Source organism: Artemia franciscana, unplaced genomic scaffold (assembly GCF_032884065.1).
Source record: "Artemia franciscana unplaced genomic scaffold, ASM3288406v1 Scaffold_289, whole genome shotgun sequence".
NCBI classification, from domain to species: Eukaryota; Metazoa; Arthropoda; class Branchiopoda; order Anostraca; family Artemiidae; genus Artemia; species Artemia franciscana.
In genome coordinates, this window is record NW_027063627.1 from 232,500 (window position 1) to 256,012 (window position 23,513).

Here is a 23,513-nt window from a genome sequence, read left to right on the forward strand (position 1 = left end):
TGATTTTGAGAGGTACACATCGCACCATTTGCTTTTATAGTAATTGTAACAACAGGCGTACTAAACGACCAGTCAACGCTAAATAAGTCACCTAGAATTATAGCCCAAGATACACTAGGATATGGTGGAGGAAGAATGACAAAGTCCCTCTTAAGAGGATTAAAACGAAGGATTTTGGTTTTTCCTTTGTTGATTTGATGGCTGATGATAGTACATTGGTCTTTAAAGTTGCTCATTATTGCATCACTGAATTGGGCAACTGCCTCGGAGTTTTCAATGAGATATTTCAGAAGAACTGATAAGTCGTCTACGTACTGAAACCTGTCCTCAAACTAAGAAAGGACAAATTTAGCAACTGCTAAAAACAATAGTGCTGCAACTTTTGTGTCTTTTGGAGCACCACACGTGAGCTCAGCCCATTCGAGAGTTATTGGGTATTACTTGGCATAGAAAATGATGTCAGCTAGCTTTGATAGTTTCCATGTATCACTAGCTCTGAAACACAAGTCTCAATTTTTACAAGCTTCTTGTTTTTATGAAGGTATTTTAACATTCTCTTCTGCAGGATTATTCAAATGATTTTGGATCATACTATAATACATGTTAATTTTGTGTAATATAAAGGATTGTATAATAACTTTAAAAAATGGATGTAACCATAAGAGCACAGTTCTAGAAAAATCAATTTTTCAAATAAGAAGTAAGTCTTATTCAAAGGTAACTTTTACAGTAGATCAGAAATTAAATAAAAAAAACAAGTTTTTTCAACTGAAAGTAAGGAGTGACATCAAAACTTAAAACGCACAGAAATTACTTCGTATATGAAAGAGGCTGCTTCCTCATCAACGCCCCGCTCTTTACGCTAAAGTTTGACTCTTTCTCTCAATTCTTCTTTCTAAAACAGTAAAAAACTTTAGCGTAAAGAGCGGGGCGTTGATGAGGAAGCAGCCTCTTTCATATACGAAGTAATTTCTGTGCGTTTTAAGTTTTGATGTCACTCCTTACTTTCAGTTGAAAAAACTTGTTTTTTTTATTTAATTTCTGAACGTTTTTGAATCAATGCATGTTTTGATTTTGGCTCTCCGCAGAGGAATGATCAAAACGAAATTTGCATATTTTTTTTTTTTGGCTCAATAGCTTTCTCATAATTTTGATCGAATGATTTTGAGAAAAAAAGAGCGGGGGACGAAGCCTAGTTGCCCCCCGATTTTTTGGTTAATTAAAAAGGCAACTAGAACTTTTAATTTTTTACGAATCTTTTTATTGGTAAAAGATTTACGTAACTTATAAATTAGCTTACGTAAAGAACTTTTGTATTCTCATGTTTTTATTACATACATGAGGGGATTCGCCCCATCGTCAGTACCTCGCTCTTTACACTAAAGCTTAAATTTTATCCCAATTCATTAAGAATGACCCCCTGAATCACAAAAGCCGTAGAATAAGTAGTTGAAATTACCGAAAATACTTTAGCGTAAAGAGCGAGGTATTAGAAGGAGGTGAGCCCCTCATATGGGTAATAATTTCTGTTTGTTTTCAGTTTTATTGCTGTTCCTTACTTCCAGCTGAAAAAGCTTTTTCACTTTTATTTTTTAATTGTTTTTTTTTTAATAATGCTAGTAAATCCTGCTCTCCCTTCATGGAAATTTTCTTCTCCCATTACAAATTCTCGAACGAAAGTTCCCCCAGCATATCCCCCTCTTCTCAACCCCTCCCCCAAACCAAAAAAATCCTCCTGAAAACGCCTGTATACTTCCCAATAACCATTACTATATGTAAGCACAGGTCAAAGTTTGTAACTTGTTGCCCCTCCCACTGGGACTGTGGGGGAGTAAGTCGTCCCCAAAGACATAGTTATAAGGTTTTTCGACTACGCTGAATAAAATGGCTATCTCAGAATTTTGATCCGTTGACTTTGGGAAAATAATTAGCGTGGGAGGGGGCCTAGGTGCCCTCCAATTTTTTTGGTCACTTAAAAAGGGCACTAGAACTTTTCATTTCCGTTAGAATGAGCCCTCTTGCAACATTCTAGGACAACTGGGTCGATACGATCACCCCTGGGAAAAAAAAAAAAACAAAAAACAAAAAAACAAATAAACACGCATCCGTGATCTGCCTTCTGGCAAAAAATGCAAAATTCCACATTTTTGTAGATAGGAGCTCGAAACTTCTACAGTAGGGTTATCTGATACGCTGAATCTGATGGTGTGATTTTCGTTAAGATTCTATGACTTTTAGGGGGCGTTTCCCCCTATTTTCTAAAATAACGCAAATTTTCTCAGGCTCGTAACTTTTGATGGGTAAGACTAAACTTGATGAAACTTATATATTTAAAACCAGCATTAAAATGCGATTCTTTTGATGTAGCTATTGGTATCAAAATTCCATTTTTTAGAGTTTTGGTTACTATTGAGCCGGGTCGCTCCTTACTACAGTTCGTTACCACGAACTGTTTGATAATAATTTATTACAATTCAAACTACAAAAAGAAATCAATCATCTACATCACTAGCTAACTTGCATAGGTATTCAACTAAACAATGACAACGAAAATTGGAAAAGAATGAATAGAACTAACCAAACGACTTAATTTTATTTTGATTACGAATTTAGCTTTGGGGGGTAAAACAAGGAGGTTTCACCCCCTAGTTTGGAATTTTTTCGATAACTAAACTCTGAAAGGATAAATAATGAGAAAGGAAAGATCTTTGCTTCCCTTTCACCGATCGAAATGTTTGGTTTTAGCCGTTATAGCCACACTCTAAGCAATTACTTTGTATTAGGCAACTGTTGACGGAAAGTGGTAAGAAAAAGAAATAAGTTATCATCTAGGAGGAACCAGGCAACTATGTATCGATTTAGCCTTGTTATTGCCACGGTTTAGACAGAGGAGAAAAATAAACAACTCTAGCTTTCAGTGACACCAGTTATCATTTCTTCTCCGAAAAATTTCATTGTATCAATAATAATTAATAAAAGTCCCTTAGCTACTTCACTGGTTAATGTCATGCTCTATGATAAAAGAAAAATTACACTTCTAATTATTCTTCAGCTCGAGACTTGCGATCATGCAAAACTGAAAAGAAAACTTTGTGATACATTGTCTTTTGTAGGACTCAAATAGTCAGAAATTTCAAATAGTATTTCGAGTCCCAATTATGCGACTCTTGTAAAGAATGTCAAATTTTACCATCTTTTCTATGCTTTGAGAGTTTCAGAACTCGCTAAAGTTATTTAGTTTCTTTAGTCTTCTGTAACCAGGATTATTTTGGAATTCGAAAGTTTTTTCTGTTAATTCTATATTGTATATCGAATTTAATTCAAGGATTTTAATGACCCAACTGTAGCGATTTGGTACCATGAATGTAAACTATAAAACAATAGGAAATACTAAAAAATGCCAAGGTTAAATATGCTTAGTCGTCGTTTTTTTTTTTTGCTCCTCCTAAGAAGAAATAATCTGTAGGTATGTTCCTGCCACTGTAACATCGCACATGTACATCGTCATAACGTACATCTAGTATTTTTTTTTGTGAAATTTATCACTGCCTGTTAAAAGGATTTATCCCTATTTGAACTTTTTATTTATGGGAATAATTTCACCAAAGAAGTTTATAAATAAATGAAAACCCATAAGAAACATGCAAATGTTATCAACCAACAACATTTTCTTCGACAGTGAAAGAAGAAGAGTATTGTGCCACCTTCACTAAAATTCAATCTAAATTTTTGGTACTTAAAAAAATGTATTACTACTGATGACGGTCATTGCTTGTGTGACCTGAATATCCAGTATTTTTGTGAAATTTATCACTGTCTATCAAAAAGAATTATCCCAATTTGAACTTTTTATTTACCGTAATGGAAACGCAGTGAGGTCTTCGAAATCATCTACATGATTTATCTTGGTTTACCTGTTAGAAATTTTTTTCTTTTTCTCCTCCTTTTATCGTTTTTTTTTTATTGCCAACTAATCTACTTTCAGAGGTTCCCAACAGCTCAAACTGTCAACTTTCAGCGCCTGTCAGACCCCCACCGAGAGCTAAGGAAATAGTTGTGTGTGGGCAAGTTATAAAGCTGAAGTATTGCTACACTTGTAGAATATTTCGTCCTCCAAGAGCTTCTCATTGTTCGATATGTGATAACTGTGTTGGTAAGCCTACTTTTTTTTTTTTTTTTTTTTTTTTTTTTTTTTTTTTTTTTTTTTTTTTTGTCATTTGAATAATTATCTGGCATTTTCTTTTTTGGCAAAGTTTTGGAATGACGTCAAATGTAGTACCCATTAATTTTATGGCAGAAAAAGGTCTAGTTAACCTGAATATCGCACAATTTGATTGCCATTTTGTTATGAAGTCACTGGTCGATGTTCCAAATAGAGACAGTTTGAGCTATGAATTACTGTAGAGACTGTTTGTACTGTAACACTCAATGTTATTATGAATTTAATAGTGGCGTACTGACCACTAGTGATGATATAGTTTTTGTATCTTTTTGGATGTAGAGGTCATCTGTTTAATCTAGGTAGGTAGGTAAATTTATTTAAAACCTTTATATCATACACATATCAATTAGTCACAAAAAGGCCGTTCTGGCCTGTAATAGCGACTACATTCATGTTACTTTAATCATCAATAATACTAACCCATTAAATACACAAAAAAAAGAAGAAGAAGAAAAAGAAAAAGAAAAAAAAGTGTATATATAAACATATACACACATACACATATAATAAATATATATATACATATACAAACATAAATAGATATACATACACATACACATACAAATAAACATATATTGCTCGATGATTTGTTATTGGTGATTTTAGCATATATATATATACATATATATATATATATATATATATATATATATATATATATATATATATATATATATATATATATATATATATATATATATACACGTATACATATACATACACATACAAATATACATACACCACTCCAAATAATTACTCAGACCTGAAAAATTCTGGATATCCCACTCTCGTTCAATACGCTTCCCTTCACCATCCTGATCATTTATCATTCAAAAAGTGTATTTTTAACCGGTGCTTAAGCTGTGGGAGACTCTCTGACTCCCTTATATACTCTGGGAATGCATTCCAAATTGTCGTGCTTATGTGTCTTGTCACATGCCCCGATCGCGTTGTATTCCTTACCTCATTAATCAGATCATTTCCATGTCGGGTAAAATACTGATGGTAAAACGAATTATGTTTAATATAACTTCTAAAAACTTCAGGTCCTAAATTATTCAAGCATTGAAAAACAAAAATGCATATCTGCATATCTCTAATTTGACCTACATTTAGTAAATTCAACTTTTTAAATATACTTAACGTACTATCAGTTCCTCGGTCATAATTTCCCATAATACGAACAGCTTTATTTTGCTGTACCTGTACTCTTTTATAATTTGTGTAAAAATCACTTGCCCATATCATACATCCATAATTTATAAAGACGATTCTAACGAATGGTACAATGAAAGCATTACTTTAGTTGGAAAAAAATATTTAAGTTTACGCAGCATCCCAACACCTCTTAAAACTTTACATGAAATCACACCACTATGTTTTTTTCCAGCTGAGTTTATTGTCTATTTATCTATTTAGCTATTTGATTGACTTACATATTTATCGCAGAAAATGTGATTGGTCTTCCGTTTAATCTGTAGAAAGGTTTTAAAAAAATAAAATTTCAGTTTCCATGGCAAACTTGCACTTGGTCTTGCGTGTTGTTCTTAGGTAATATTTTCTACTAAATAGATACAAACATGTGACAATACAAAAACATAGGATGCCAGAAGTCAAGCTTGTGCGGGTCAGAAGCAAAACATGAGCACAGAGAACGTGAAAAGTGAAGCACAAGAATGAGAACAACGGGGAAACAAGTAGAAGGTCAGAGTTAAAGGAAAAGTAACATATCTGCTGATAAATTGAAGATCTGCCTCATCTAAATGTCTAATGGCATTTTCAGCTTTTGGTGAGATGGGAATTAAGGCAGTTAAGGTAAGGAAAACAAACAGACAAAGTAAAAAGAATATAAGAAGGAGAAAGGAGTGGAATTCTGTTCCAAAATAGATTAGCATCATAAATAGGATTTATAAATAGGAAACGAAAAAAATACGTCTGATTTTTAAATATGACAATTAGGTATTAATTATTATTAACCTTATCTGCCTAGTAGAATCATTTTAGATGCTTACTTATTAGTTGTATTTTACAACAAGAGCTAAAAGCTCATATGGTACTTGTGACGAGGTCGGAAGAGCCAAGAGCTCATATGGCATGAGCTCTAGGAAAATCCTAAGAATTAATGATTGATTTAAAAGGAAAATCAGAGGCTTAATGCCGGTTGGGATTTAAAATAAGGGCTCTGAGACACAAGGTCCTTCTAAACATCAAAATTCATTAAGATCCGATCACCCACTCGTAAGTTAAAAATACCTTATTTTTTCTAATTTTTCCTCTCCTTTCAGCCCCCCCCCCAGATTGTCGAATCGGGAAAAACAGCTTTATCAAGTCAATTTCTGAAGGTCCCTGAAACGCCTACCAATTTTCATCGTCCTAGCACATCAAGAAGCAGCAAACTCGCCAAAGAACTGGACCCCCTAACTCCCCCAAAGACAGCGGATCCAGTCCGGTTACGTCAATCACGTATCTACAACATTTGCTTATTCTACCCACCAAGTTTCATACCAATCTCTCCAATCTAAGCGTTTTCCAAGATTTCCGGTTCCCCCTCCAACCCCCCCAATGTCACCAAATCTGGTTGGGATTTAAAATAAGAGCTCTGAGACGTGAGTTTCTTCTAAATATCAAACTTCATTAAGATCTAGTCACCCGTTCTTAAGTTAAAAATACCTCAATTTTTCTAATTTTTCTCAATTAACATCCCCCCCCCCCCAACTCCCCCAAAGACAGCGGATACCTTCCAATTATGTCATTCACGTATCTAGAACTTGTGCTGATTCCTCCCATCAAGTTTCATCCCGATCTCTCCACTCTAAGCGTTTTCCAAGATTTGTGTTTCCCCCCTTCAACCCCCTATGTCTCCGGATCCGATTCGAATTAAAAATGGAGCACCTGAGACATCGATCCTTTTATATATATCAAATTTAATTTAGATCCGATCACCCACTCGTAAGATAAAGATACCTCATTTTTCCCGTTTTCCAAGATTTCCGGTTTCCCCCTCAAACGCCTCTCAATGTCACTGGATCTGGTCGGAATTTAAAATGAGAGCTCTGAAGCACAAGATCCTTCTAAATATCAAATTTCATCAAGATCTGATTACCCGTTCGTAAGTTACAAATGCCTAATTTTTCCGAATTACCCCCCACCCAAACTCCCCCAAAGAGAGCAGATCTGGCCGGTTATGTCAGTCATGTATCTTGGACTTCTGCTCATTCTTCCCACCATGTTTCATCCTGGTCTTTCCACTCTAAGCCTTTTCCAAGATTTCCGGTCCCACCCAACTCCCCCAAATGACACTGGGTCCGGTCGGGATTTGAAATAAGAGATCTGAGTTACGATGTCCTTCTAAATATGAAATTTCATTAAGACACGATCACTCCTTCGTAAGTTAAAAATACCTCATTTTTTAGAATCAACCCTCCCCCAACTCTCCCAAAGAGAGCGGATCCGTTCCGGTTATGTCAATTACGTATCTAGGACTTGTGCTTAGCTTTTCCACCAAGTTTCATCCCGATACCTTCACTTTAAGCGTTTTCCAGGATTTTAGGTTTCCCCCTCCAGCTCCTCCAATTTCACCGGATACGGCCGGGATTGAAAAGAAGAGCTCTAAGACACGAGGTCCTTTTAAATATCCAATTTCATTAAGATCCGATCACCCATTCATAAGTTAAAAATACCTCATTTTTTCTAATTTTTCCGAATTAACAGTCTCCCCACTCCGAATTGGGGAAACGACTATTTATAATTTCATCTGGTCTGCTCCCTGATACGCCGGCCAAATTTCATCGTCCTAGCTTATCTGGAAGTGCCTAAACTAGCAAAACCGAGACAGACAGACAGACAGACCGACAGAATTTGCGATTGCTATATGTCACTTGGTTAATACCAAGTGCCATAAAAATTAAGCAAGAAAAACGGGTTTTAATTTCAACAAAGCAATGAAAAAAAAATAAAAACAAATAAACACTGTAATTAAAAGATATTCCGATTATTTCGGCCCACGTCTGGGAGCCTTTCTCAACTGAAAAACCCGAAAAGAATGAAAAAAAAATAAAATTGTTTTTAAAAAATAGTGCCCACAAAAAAAAATACGACAACTAAACACACGGAGAAGGAAAAAAAGTAAATAAGAACAACTCACATTATAAAAACTTCGAGCACTGATGTTACAACATAAGAATAAAACCAAAGAGAATGTCTATAGTGAAACCTTGGGTCACTCTCCTCTCAACATAAAATGGGAATCTAATAAAAGTGAAGGCTATATTTACTTGAACAAACAAAAAAGGTCACCAAACCCCAGGTCCATCACTCCTAACTAAATCTTACAGGTTAATCAACAAATTCATGAATTATAAATTAAATAAATTTTTTGTTTGCGAGTTTAGCTGCAGTCAGTTGACTTTTCCCAGCTTTGATCTCATTCTGACTTCTCTTCGCAAGGTTATCACTTATTTCAGGGCAGGAAATGTGTTTTACAGTATATACAGCACCTACTACTTCTTGAGAATGTTCAAAAACCAACTGAAAAATCAACTATGACCATAGAAAATTATTCTAATACATAGCTTCACTTAACAAGGTAGTGTTTTTAGTAACAATGGTGGGTACGGTGTAAGATTTTAAAAATAGAATGTTCAAAGCTCGAGGTGTTTTTCCGCAAATCAGGAAGGTTTGGAAGCATAGAATGACAGTTCTTGGAAGTAGGGAGTCAGGGTTATCTTAATGGTCAATTATGGTTTTGAAACATGGGTTCTTTGAATGTTTGAGGAAGATATGTTAAATATTTTCTAGGTTAGTTATCTAAGCAAAGGTTTGGGTGCTCGTTTGAAGACCATAGAACAAATATTGAGCTATACAGAAAAATGTGTTCTGGTTGACTCCCTAGAGTTATAATGAAAGAAAGGTTAAGACTGTATTTATGATATCTTTTTTGTGAAATTAACATTCTAAAGACAATTTAGCTAATCTGAATTTCTCTTCAATGTCATATTTGGTTTTATTTTGTCTTTCTTTAACTTCCGAAAGACAGCTTTTATTTAAGTGTGCTATATTTTAGTTGAAAACCTCAGAAATCCATGGCCAAGTTTTTCAGGCTCATCAGTAATGAAGTTTCTGCTTACCGCTAATTTGTCACAAAAAGAATAGATACTCTGAATAAAAATCTTTCATGATTAAATAGAAACTATCTACACGTTCTCTTTTTGGATTGTATCTTGCTCTATTGTTGTCTCAAAAAACTAATAACTATTCTTAAGAAACATTATAACCGTTGTTTTGAAATGAGTTTCTATTCTCTTGTCTTTCTTTAGCCCAGCAATTAGATTTTTTCATCTATCGTTGCTGCAGAAGTAAATTAACGTCTTTTAGGGAATACAACTAATGAACTTGTATTGTTTCAGATCGGTTTGATCACCATTGTCCGTGGGTTGGAAACTGCGTTGGAAAGCGCAATTATCGATTTTTCTATTCTTTTATTGTATCACTTGCAGTATATTGCATCTATATATTTTCCTGTAGTGTAGCTCATTTGATGTTAAGTAAGTTGTTTTTATGTTTTAATTTATATCCTCTTTGTCGCTCCTCTCTCTTTTCCCTCGGTCTCTCTCTCGCTCTCTCTCTCTCTCTCTCTCTCTCTCTCTCTCTCTCTCTCTCTCTCTCTCTCTCTCTCTCTCTCTCTCTCTCTCTCTCTCTCTTTTCCCTTTCTCTCCCTCTTTTTTTTTCTCGGTATATCTTTCTCTTTCTTCCCCCTCCCTATCTTTTCTGCCCCTATCGTCTCCCTGCTCTCTTTTGCTATACTCATGTTACTTGTAATTCTGTTAATAAATCAAAATCTTCTCTCGAATTCTTGCATAACAAATTCTAACGTTCAAAAACTCTTACATTTTTGGAAAGTAAACATTATTTTATTCATATAAGCCAATATTTATCAAATTTGTTTATTTTTTCTGTATTTTTGCAATTTGTTTATTCAGTGAATTCTTAGCCCTTTGCGAGAACTTTCTAAGGCATTGATCAATTAATAGCAGATCGATTAGCTCTTATGCCTCCTGTGAAATGTTTTCCTTTAACAATCATTTGTTTTTTTATATAGGGATTACCTCTAGGTACCAACGCTTTTAAAGTCGGTGTGTGTTATTAACAGTTAAGAATATTTCTCAGTTTTAGCTATTACCTAAGTGCCTAGTGTGTTGTTAATTAATCGGTCAGAAACTGATTAACCAGATTGACAGTTTATTCATACTTTTAGATTTCAAAGAATTTAAAAGTTTTGATTATACCACAGTACTTTACTAGCTTTAGACCACGAGGGGATTTCCCATCTTCCGATCATTCTATCTTTTCCAAGACCAAATTTTTTTACTAAGGCATGATGGTTTTATTTTCTCTTATCAAGCTATCTTTCATTTGATTGGAAATTTAAGTAGATTTGCTTCTTTTTTTTCACAAGGTGTTTATTTTCATAACTGTTTATTCATGTCAAGCTGTTTTTTATTTAAAATGGCATTCAAGGAGATAACTTTATCAACTTTTATAGTAGTTAACTGTTTATCTCCATAACTCTTCTATTCCCAAGACTGTTCCAAATAAGATATTTTCCCCCTTGATTTGGAGAAATTGCTTAGTGATCCCGTTGAAGCCATTGACAGAGGGGGAGGGAGGGGGTTTCTCCCACTTTTAACTCTTTTAAACCTTTATCTCTTTTTTACCGTTTCTAATCCTGTTAACTCTTTAACTTTACTGTTTAACCAGTCAACTCCTTTTTTTGTAACCATGAATTTGTAACGAATTGTTATTTTATTTGGTAAGATTTAAGCGAAAAAATTCTTCCGCAATTTCCGCGAAAAAAGTCTTCCGCATTTTAGAAAACTGTTTTGGAACTTTTGTTTTCAATTTTTCAAACTGCAGTTTGGCGTAATTGCAAATTATGCAACATATTTCTTTTGGAACTATAGAATAAAAAAAAAGAAAAAACTATTCTTAACCCATTCAAACCTAAAATAAACTGCAATTGCCATGAACATAGGTAGGGATAACACCCTATAAACTTTCTAAAGCCCCAATACAGGCAATATTGGACACATAGTATACACATCTGGAAACACTAACGAGTCTACAAATTAGTCCACCAAACCGAGGTGAACCTAGAAAACAGTCATATTACACCAAATTCACCTTCAAACTTATGAAAACCTCACCTTTTTCTAACTCACACAATTATTAGACCTAACTTTCATAATTTGATAACACAAAGCCTTCAACTTTCAAGAAACTGTTTGTTTTTGTTTTTTGTTTTTTTAAATAGACTTAATTTCCATATTTTTATAGCTCAGAGCCCTTGCATTTTCGAAAATTTTAAGATGTTTCAAATTTTAACACTTGTAACTTATAATTTTCTTTTATTTTGACAACATAATACAGTTACACTTTCAAGAATATTAAACTTTTTCATTACTCCTTAGTTCTTACATTGTTTTTGTACTTCAAGAACTCAAAGCCTTTAAATTTTAAGAATGTTGTCAAATTTCAGATTTTCAAACTTCTAAGGCTGATAATCTTTATGTTTAGAAAATACAATGGCTGCGTACTTTTAAGAATCTCAAATTGTATTTAATTTTCACAATTCTTAGAATTAAATTTTCATAATTTGACAATTCAGAGCCTTCAAATTTTAAGAATCTCCGTCTTTTCATAATGACAAACCTTTTAGGCTTAATTTTCACACTTCGACAACTCAAAACCATTTACATTTCGAAAATTTCAAGACGTTTCATATTTTTACACCTCTAAAACTTTTTATTACATAATGCCTCCACACTTTGAAGAATCTCAAACCCTTTTCCGTATTCCACAGTTCTTGGGCCAAATTTTCATAGTTTGACAACTTAAAGTGTTAAAATTTTAAGAATCTTGAAAAGTTAAATTTTTTTAATTCTATAAGCCTTGATTTTATATTCAAGACAACAAGTTTCGAACCTTCAACAACCTTCCAACTTAAATAGCGACGTAGATAACAAAGCCTTTCCATCATAAACAACAAGCAGAACAATAGGGACATTTTTTTTTTTTTTTTTATAAAAGATAGTGGAATGCAACTTAAATGAATATTCTGACCCTATATTCAAGGGTCGTTCTCAGCAAAACGAATGAAAAAGTAAAACGAAGACTATAAAAGAACTCACATTAAAATACAATCTTTAAAACTAAAATATGTCCAAAACAAGAGCTAAGAGCTCATATGGCACTTGTGACGAGGCAAGAAGAGCTAAGAGCCAAGGGCTCATATGGTATGAGCTCTAACAAAATTCTAAGAATCAATAGATTGATTTAAAAGGAAAATCAGAGGCTTAATGTCGGTCAGGATTTAAAATAAGATCTCTGAGTCACGATGTCCTTCTAAATATCAAAATTCATTAAGGTCCGATCACCCACTCGTAAGTTATAAATACCTCATTTTTTCAAATTTTTACTCTCCCTTTGCCCCCAAGATGGTCGAATCTGGGAAAACGACTATCAAGTCAATTTGTGCAGCTCCCTGACACGCCTACCAATTTTCATCGTCCTAGCACGTCCAGAAGCACCAAACTCGCCAAATCATTGAACTCCTCCCCCCAACTCCCCCAAAGAGAGCGAATCCAGTTTGGTTACGTCAATCACGTATCAAGGACATTTGCTTATTCTATCCACCAAGCTTCATCTCGATATCCCTCCACTCTAAGCGTTTTCCAAGATTTCCCTCTCCAACTCCCGCCAGTGTCAACAGATCTGGTCGGGATTTGAAATAAGAGCTCTGAGACATGAATTCCTTCTAAATAAAAAATTTCATTAAGATCCGCTCACCCGTTCTTAAGTTAAAAATACCTAATTTTTTCTAATTTTTCCAAATTAACGGCCCCCAGCTCCTCCAAAGAGAACGGATCCGTTCCAATTATGTCAATCGCGTATCTAGAACTTGTGCTTATTCTTCCCATCAAGTTTCATCCCGAAGTGTTTTCCAAGATTTCTGTTTCCCTCCTCCAACCCCCTATGTCCCCTGATCCAATTCGAGTCGAAAATGGAGCATCTGAGACATACGATCCTTTTATATATATCAAGTTTTATTAAGATCTGATCACCTCTTCGTAAGATAAAAATACCCCAATTTTCACGTTTTCCAAGAATTCCGGTTTCCTCGTCCAACTCCCCTCAATGTCACAGGATCTGGTTGGGATTTCAAATTAGAGCTTTAAAGCACAAGATCCTTCTAAATATCAAATTTCATTAAGATCTGGTCACCCGTTCGTAAGTTACAAATGCCTCATTTTTCCGAATTACCCCCCCCCCAAACTCCACCAAAGAGAGCTGATCCGGTCCGGTTATGTCAGTCACGTATCTTAGACAGCTTTTTATTCTTCCCATCCAGTTTCATCCTGATCTCTCCGCTTTAAGCATTTTCTAAGATTTCCCGTCCCCCCAACTGCCCCCCCCCAGTAACGCTGGATCCGGTTGAGATTTAAAATAAAAGATCTGAGTTACGAGGTCCTTCTAAATATGAAGTTTCAAGAAGATTCGATCACTCCTTCGTAAGTTAAAAATACGTCATTTTTTCTAATTTTTCAGAATTAACCCCCCCCCCCCCCAACTACCCCAAAGAGAGTGGATCCGTTTCGGTTATGTCAATCATGTATCTAGGACTTGTGCTTATTTTTTCCACCTAATTTCATCCCGATCCCTCCACTCTTAAGTGTTTTCCAAGATTTTAGGTTTTCCCCCTCCCCAGTGTCATCAGATCCAGTCGGGATTTAAAATAACAGCTCTGAGACACGGTATCCTTCCAAACATCAAATTTCATTAAGATCTGATCAACCGTTCGTAAGTTAAAAATACTTTCTTCTTTCTATTCCTTCCGAATTAACGGGCCCCCAACTCCCTCCCCCCCCAGATGGTCAAATCGGGAAAACGACTATTTCTAAGTTAATCTGGTCCGGTCCCTGATACGCCTACCAAATTTCATCGTCCTAGCTTACCTGGAAGTGCCTAAAGTAGCAAAACCGGGACCGACAGACCGACAGAATTTGCGATTTTTATATGTCACTTGGTTAATACCAAGTACCATAAGAACAATCCAGATTGTATTTGTTCTACTTATTGCTTATGAGCCTTCAAACTTTCAAGAATATTAACTTTTTCAAAATTCCGCAATTTATAGAATTAAATTTTCATAATTTGACAATTCAAAGCCTTCAAATTTCAGTCTGTTTTTTTTAAAGTTCCTAAGATTAATTTTCATACTTTGACAACTCAAAAAACATTCACCTTTCGAAAATTCTAAAGCATTTCACATTTTCATGCCCCTAATAGTCATTATTTTATTTTTTTATTACATAAACGCTGTTTTCTTGTCTTATCTAAGTGTAATCCAAAAATCTTCAAAAATCAGAGGAAATAAGTATCAATCTGCTTACCTGTTTTGCTAATAAGTGACCCTATAGAGTGGTGTATTATCCTAACTCGCATTTTTATGGTCAATCTTGTTATTTAAGGACTATTTTGTTTGGCCTTGTTTTAATTAGCCCACGTGTACGCTTGGTTTCAAAATTAGCGCGCGGGCACTGTTGTCACTATTAGAACGATAGAGTTATGGAGAAAAATAAAGGATCGCCTAACACAGTTGCCCAAAAAAGACCAAGACATTCGCCCAAAAAAGGTGTTGATGAGTGCAAAGGTTGTGACTCCAAATTGCAAGAAGACGATTTTGCATTGCTTTGCGACTCATGCGAATCCTGGGTATGCGTCGTATGCTTGGAAATGACAGAGCCGGAATACAACTTAGTCACAAAAATGACTCGGAGGCTCGGGTCACTTTGGTTCTGCCCCGTATGTAAACAAAAGAAAAACACGATCAACCAAGGGCTGACATCTGCAGAAATTAAAGATATTTTGAGGGGTGAAATTCAAACGTCATTTAAGGCGATGAGGATAAGTTTTGCGCTTTATTAGAGCCTATCCAACGGAAAGTAGCTGAAATCGAGAATGACCTGAAAAATAAGTGCACACTTTCTGACGTCCAGTATTTTACCGAGAACCTAATAGGAGTGAAGTGTCAGAGCTTGGAAAAAAGCCTAACTGAAAAATTTGTGAAAAAGGACGAGGAAATCAGTGTCAGTAGCTCGAACTTAAGTTCATTTTATGTGTCAGATATTGTGGAAAAACAAAAAAACCTGATCGTGCTTGGTTTAGCTGAAGACGCTACTTTGTCATCTCGTAGACAACAAAACGAGACCGATTGCAAATTTTTCAACGACAAGCTACTTGTACTTTGCCCTGCGAAATGTAGCTACTCAGTTAGACTTGGTAAACATACGCCTGGTAAAATCAGGCCTATGAAGTTGATGTTTAAGACACCGGTAGAACGTGATACAGCTTGTTTCTTTCTGATGTCCGAGACTGCTAGTATCAAAGCTACATACCCCTTGTTCAAAGTCTCTCATGATCGTACTACGATTGAACTGTTGGAAAAAAAGAAGTATGATGCCCTGAAACAGGAGCTGAAATCGAAATTGGACGCTGGCGAAACTAACTGGAAAATAAAACGTAGCAAAAACGGACTAACCCTCGTGAATAATAACTCTTTTCGTGAAACCCCAAATAGCTACGCGAGCATCGAAGAGTGACTCCCTAAAAAAGTTGAAGTGTCTGAGTGATAAATTTTTGGTTACATATACAAATGCAGACTGCCTGTCATCTAAATGGGAAGAGTTTAGTGAGCTAATAAAGCAACGTAAACCGCATTTAGTTGTTGTTACCGAAGTTTTACCAAAACATTTCAGTGACCCGTCTATTTATTTTCAGCCGCTACCACAATATAATTTAGTATCTAATAATTCAGCTAAAAGAGGCATTTGTATTTATATTCATTGTTCTATTAAGTTTTCTGTGGTTGTTGATTCGTTAGTAGACTCAGTGTCGGAGTGTCTTTTGGTTGATGTTAAATTGCCTTATCATAGTACTTACATGTGTATTGCAGCTTTTTATCGTAGTCCTACTGTGAATCTATCGATTCCAGTTAATAATGCCAATATTCTAGCGTGTATTTCTCGTCTTGTTGGTCGTAGATCAAAGTTCCTTATTCTAGGTGACTTCAATTTACCTTTGATAGATTGGAGTGCGCATAGTACGAGTTTGTACACTTCATCGTATGAGCAGCAATTTTTAGATAGATTGGATGATCTGTACTTATACCAACATATTGTTAGGCCAACTCGAGCCAGGAATGATGCTATTCCATCGATTTTAGATCTGGTTATTACCAAGTCAATCGATGATATTTTGAGTGTAGATTTCCGTCCGCCTTTAGGTAAAAGTGATCATGTTATGTTAGATATTTACATGAATATTGATGCTCAACAGAGAGGTTTTGAGTTTTATCGGCATGATTATGCTAAAGCCGATTATGAATCAATGCGACAATTTATTTCGTCTATTAATATCATGTATGAACTAAAAAATAATCATGTTTCTCCGGACACCGCGTTTGATTTTGTAACAAAGGTGTTGAGGGAATATAGGGATAAATTTGTTCCTTTGGTGAGGAATTTTTCCGGTCGCAGAAATAATCCTAAACTTCCGAGACACATACTCCAAGCAATACGTGAAAAAAATAGTCTTTGGCGGTCTTATATTGAGTCACGACATAGTAAAGTAGTCAGACAAGGGCATTTGGATACTCAGTTGCAAGAGGATTCAGGTGAATGGCATGCGTATTCACTAGCGAGAAACAAGGTCACTCGGCTTCTTAGGGCTAATCGTGAAGAGCTTGAGTCGCGTATTATTCACTCAAGCACTGCATCACCTAAAATATTTTGGAAATATGCAAATAGGAATAAGCCTAACCTTGCACCATCTTCATCTACGTTCACACATCAGGATACACACCAAAAGATTGATAGTGATTCTGAGAAGGCTCTTATTTTTAATCAAATTTTTTCTTCAGTTTTTGTTAAAACACAGCCAATTCATTCAAATGAAGCTAATTTTGCATCTCAAGTAGAGTCGATTGCGTCGCCGGACATTCTTGTTCCATTTGACGATTCAGGTTTCTCATTGACTGAAGTTTATACTATTCTTATAAAATTGGATACGTCTAAAGGGCCGGATATAGACGGTTTCCCGAACATAATGATAAGACAAATTGCTCATGAAATTGCAGAACCACTTACCTATATATTTAACTTATATTTGGCGCATGTACTGTGTCCGTCAGGGTGGAAGAAGGCCTTGGTAAAGCCGCTTCACAAAAGTGGCTCCAGGTCAGATTTTAAAAACTATCGGCCAATTTCAATCACGTCTATTTTTTGCCGAGTGATGGAAAAGTTGATTGTTTCACGCGTTCAAAAGTATTTTGACGGAAATCATCTTTGGAATCCTGCTCAGCATGGTTTCCGAAAAAATAGGTCTTGTAATACTCAGCTTCTTGAGGTTACTTTGGATTTTCAACGTTTTGCCGATTTAGCTATACCCTTTGACTGCATTTACATCGACTTCTCGAAGGCATTCGGCAAAGTCTCAATACCCACCCTTCTTAAAAAATGTGCAGCTTATAAATTGGGTAAAAAAAACAATTGCATTTATTGCTGATTATCTAAATGGACGAACTCAGCAGGTTGTTATTGGTGAAGCTATGTCATCCTCAATTGATGTGTTAAGCGGAGTCCCCCAGGGTAGCTGCCTGGGTCCAATTTTATTTTGTTTATTTATTAATGATCTCCCTTCCTCTGTTCAGCATTCAACTGTCAAGATGTTCGCGGATGATGTAAAACTTTATCTACCAGTACGAGACCAAAACGATGGGCAACTTTTACAGGAGGATCTTGACTCTCTAACTTATTGGTGCGAATCTAATTCCATGTTTATAAACCCTTCTAAGTGTGTTGTTCTACACTATGCTCGTAAACTCCCACCTGTGCATACTTACCAGCTGTCTGGCATACAAATCCCTTCTAACGAAATAGTGCGTGACCTTGGTGTTTACTTTGATACCCAATTGAAATTTGATAAGCATGTTTCGGAAATTGTAAAGAATGCGAATTATTGTTTATCGTCTATAAGGAGAAGCTTTAGTAGGTTCAACCTTCGTAATTTCTTACTACTATACAAATCAATGGTCCGCCCTCTTCTTGAGTGTAATACTTCTGTTTGGTTTCCATTAAGTCTAACGGATGAGCATAGGATAGAAAAGGTTCAGAGAAGGGCCACTAGATTGGTCCCATACCTTCAGCGCCTGTCTTATCCGCAGAGACTTTCTAGGCTTCAACTCCCGTCGTTGAAGTTTCGTAGACGTCGCAATGACCTTGTAAATGTGTTTCGTATAATTAAAGGAGTGATTGATGTTGATCCAAATTTATTTTTTAAATTTAGCCATTATCACTCTACTCGTCAGCATGATTATGAATTATATCCCCCAAAACCACTGAAAAAAATTGGTCAATTATCTTTTGTTAGTAGAGTTGCCGGACCATGGAATGGTTTGCCTTTGGAGGTTGTCAAAGCAGAGAGTGTTCGAAATTTTAAGAGTGCATTAGTAAATACGCCTTTTTATTTAGACGCTTTTGTTGTGTAGTGTCGTTTTATTTAGAAGTTTTTGCTGTTTAATTTGTCGTTGCCAATTTACTTTAGATTAGTATTATGATTTTGTGTTTTTGTGTTTTTGCGACAAGCATTAATGCTTACCACTATTCGTAATAATAAATAAATAAATAATGCATTCACACTCTCATGAATTCCAAATGTTTTTCCAAACTCCATAATTGTTGGACCTAATTTTCATAATTTGAAGACTAATTTTAAAAAATTAAAATTCTGTATTTTTAAACTTCCAGAACTTGTAATTTCTGTATTCGAATAACGCACAGATTTTTGACTCCATCGATAATCTCAACTCTTATCCTATTCTCTATAATTCTTGGAATGAAATTGTATAATTTGACTAAAATCTTTCAGAATTAATGAACATGACCTTTTTCTGATTTTTATTCGACTTAATTTCACAGTTTGAACAAATAAAGTCTTTACAAATTTAACACTTTAGCTCTTTCAAGACTTAATTTTCAGATTTTTATAACTAATCCTTTTTAACTGATGATTTTATAACCAATGAATCATTAGTTTTATAACTAATGAATCATTAGTTTTATAACAAATGAAAACAAGAATCATTACTTTCTTTCGAAATTCCACAGTTCTTCAAATTAATTTCGCATATTGGGCACACAAAATCTTCACAGTTGAAGAATCTAAATCAATTTCAAATTTTCACACTTCTAAGGCTTCTAATTTTCAGATTGTGATAGATTGCGCCTTTCAGATTCCAAGGCTCTCTGGTTTCAGAGTTCTAATACTGCTATCGCTCTGATCTTGAGAAACAATATCCTTTCCATTTCACGAATCTGAGCTTTCTGAAGAATTTTGGCACTCTAAGACTTTCAGTCGTCCAATTTCTGGAGCATAACTCTTTTATTCGTGTTGTTTCCACCAATATTAAACTTCAAGGAATTTTTGTTTCCGGCTTACTCCAAGTCTTCAGTCTTCAAGAGATTATTTTTCTCTAATTTTTAGAATTGTGTGTTTTGTGGTTTTCTGTTTAAAAAAAATGTGCAAAAACACGCGAACACAGTATGCTATTTGCAAAATAATAGAAGACTTAAATAATAATAAAAAATGATGGGGGCACTCGTTTTAAACTTGTATTTCTTCCTAGTAAGGGCTTGAACGTTACTTTTTTTTAATCTGAAAAACTTACATACATTCAAAACATACATCTAATTCAATATGTCATATACGACACTACGAAATAATTATAAAAATCTTGGAAAAGTCATGGTCGAAGCGAAAGCTGCAACCTAGTAAAGAATGAATAAAGAATGAACTTGCGTTCAATCCACCAGAACATAGACAAGAAATCATAAAACAACATAATAAATTGAAGAAAGTCGATATGGCGGAATTCAAAATCTCTATAGTTTATACGCCAAACTCATTCTGCGAAATTCAAGACTCCACTCAATATGGGGAAAATTAACCCCTCTCAGCTATCAAAGGAGATTTATCAGCGGGAAAGTCAACATACACACCTGAAAACTCTCTCGAGCCAATAAGGAAAAGATAAGAAATAGGAAACCTAACATAAACATGAAAACTTACTACGACTGAAATTCAACCCTCTCAAGTCAATACAGGAGACTCATCAATGGTAAAGTCAGCTTACATGCCTCATACACACTCATTATGGTGAAATTGATTCCTCTCCAATCAACATGGCGAATTTCAATCCTCTTGAGTCAGTGGGTAAAACTCAACGTATATATGTGGAAACACCATATACATCACAATTTTTTTTACACCACACATACCTTAACGTAGTCAAAACCCATTAAACCAGAAAGTAACTCGAGACAAAATAACTAAAGCCTATCATCGCAAAAAATATTTGAACAAAATTCAAAACACTTCTGTGTTTTGAATTTTGTTTTGGAACTACTGTGAACAAAAGGAAAATGGTGAAGAATTTAGTTTTAAAAAAAATGCATTTAAAAACTTTGGGACAAAAATTAAAAATGGTGAAAACCTTGGGAAAAAAAAATAAAAGACAAAATTACGTCAAAGATCAAAATGTTGATAATTAAGGGACAACAATTGAAAAATATAAAATTGCAACCAAAGGGAGTCAAGCAGTGGAATAACTCTAATATGACGTATTGTTCTATTTTTGGTATTTCTATATTTACATATTTTGAATGTATTTTATATTGATATATTTTTTTTATTTATATTTTTAACTAGCTGTTGAGGTGGCGCTTCGCGTCACCCCAACACCTAGTTGGTGGGGCGCTTTGCGCCTCCCCAAGCCCCCCGTGCGCGTAAGTCGTTACGCGCCATATTAGTTACGCGCCATTGTAGTTGTGTCCTTGTGTCCCACCTGTGAATAGAGATAGATATAAATATATGTTTTTAACTACATAAAACATGCGAATATACAACATTCTTCGCTGTCCCATTGTCTGTGCATATAAATAGATTGTCAGGTTTACTGACTCTTGAACATGCAACATTTAATTGTCCATGGGAAAAACAATCCGTATTCAGATCTATACCTCATTATTCTAATGATGTGTCCCGGTCGTCATTTACATTCCCTGTGTCCCGGTCGTCATTTGTGTCCCGGTGTCCCAAATTTGTAATTTCTCTTTGAGTGTCCCGGTCGTCATTTATATTCCCGGTGTCCCGGTCGTCATTTATATATCCCGCCTGTGCCGCCGGCGTCCCCGTTGTAGTTGTGTCCCTGTGTCTCGGTCGTCATTTATATTCCCTCTGTCTCGGTCGTCATTTGTGTCCCGGTCTGTAATTTCTCTTTGAGTGTTTTTTCTTTTTAGTATTTTTTAGTTTTTTAACTTTTTTCTTTTTTCAGTTTTCTTTTTCTTCTTTATTTTTCAGCGTCACTATGAAGTACATATTGCCGAACCTTTGTTTTTTTAACTTAAATCTGGTAGGCATTGATGACCTTATGCAAGTCAAAATCCCAAACCCAATCATCATCGCTATCATTTTCAGTTTTGATATGTTTTGACTCTCGCTGTCCAGGTGGATTTTCATCTAACTGCGCGGTTTTGCGTTCTTTAGCCGCAAGCCTGTTTTCTTGCTGTTCTTGTGATTCATCGGCACGCTTTCTTTTCTTACTTTCTCTATCAGCAGCAAGTTTTTTGGCAAAGACTCTTTGAGCAGCTTCCTCGGCTGTTGCCATTGTAGGTTCTTTAATGGTAAAAAGGGCACACCAGGGCTACCTATGCAAAAATGATTTTCTTTCTTGTTCAAGCAAGGCGATTTAAGTTTCTTTTATACGGTTTTCGATAATGGCGATGCTAATGGTGTACTTTTATTTCGACCCGATACCATTTTTGGGGAGTATTCAAGCTATTTATTGAAATCCCATAAATTTGGGTTTCAAAGTAACATTGTACCTTAATCTAAGGTTAATCTCAACCTTAATAAAGGTGGATTTTTTCTCATTAAGGTTTTTTAGTTTTTGATTACTCTTTTACTCGGTTCGATCTTTACTAGGTGGCAGCTATTGCTGTAAACATGATTGTGAATTGAACAACTGGATTATGACAAGCTTAGAGAGAAGATACCCTGCAACGGAGATGCAACAAAAAGTTGTTAATTAATGAGACTATGTCATGTTAACTTGCTTCCGTTGTTACAATTAACTCGTTTTTATTTCATCCTCGTCGCAAGGTGTCTTTCTGTAAGCTTGTCACGGTCCAATTCTGCAATTGGATATCTTTCTAAAGGTCGCAATCTGCTCACTGTGACATATACTTGACCTTTTGTAAAACAGTCCTTCCCCAAATAGATAACTTGTATTTAGATCCTTAAATTTTATGCACTGAGCATGCCCCACAGAGAGTTAGTGAAAGTTGTCTTCTTTCAACGGTTCTGTGGTTAAATTAGCTCGCTAATGAGTTAGACATGGTAACTAAAGAATTAACGAACGAAACGAGTTCAAGAGTTAACAAGTTAATTACTATTTCTAACTCGTTTGTGAATTATTTCTTCCTTTTTGTTTTCCGATTTTATTATACAAGCAGTATACAGGTGCCTCAGTATCATGGAATGTCTTTAGAATAGACACAGGTGGTAAAACCTTACCATCTTAAAATTTTTGAGCTAAACTATGGGACGAATAATTTGAAGTTACAGTACGAATAAGTTCTTTTATTAGACAGTGTAAAACAGATACAAGAATTCTTGATATTTTGATTGACCACAGACGTCAGTGATTATCGCTAGCAGATAAACTAAAATATTACAATCAAAACAAACTAAATTTATACGGAATTAAACAACTAATTCCGGGTCACAGATAATTTCCGGTTCAGTGGTTTAGAGGGATCATTAACAGGGTTCATTCAAAGTCTTTAGTTCTTTGATGTTGCCTAAATCCAAGTTGAATTTTTTAATAAAGGTTGTACAAACTTCTTCTAATTGCAAACAACATATTGCAATCGATATCTTTCCTTTAAGCTTTTTACACTCCACTTCTTCAATTTGCAATCGTAAAGATCGCAATATACTGAATAAAACATAAGCTTGACCTTGTGCAAAAGGTTCCTTACTTATATAAACAGCCACATGAGAGACTACGCATCCTTGCGTTTTAGTCACTGAAACAGGGCCAACAGGGTTTAATAGAAGTGGTCTTCTCTCAATGGTTCCATTGTTTCTTTTTGCTGGAAAAAGAACATTCTGGTTC

The 23,513-nt window shown here is 35.2% G+C and overlaps 1 protein-coding gene across 1 annotated transcript in view; it reads left to right on the plus strand.

Moving 5' to 3' along the window:
* LOC136043051 (palmitoyltransferase ZDHHC14-like) overlaps positions 1 to 23,513 on the plus strand; it is a 53,801-nt gene that overhangs the window by 27,202 nt on the left and 3,086 nt on the right. The window contains exons 4-5 of the mRNA XM_065727956.1: positions 3,986 to 4,153; positions 9,628 to 9,765. Of these exons, the coding sequence (XP_065584028.1) occupies positions 3,986 to 4,153; positions 9,628 to 9,765 (306 nt within the window). The remainder of the gene's footprint in view (positions 1 to 3,985; positions 4,154 to 9,627; positions 9,766 to 23,513) is intronic.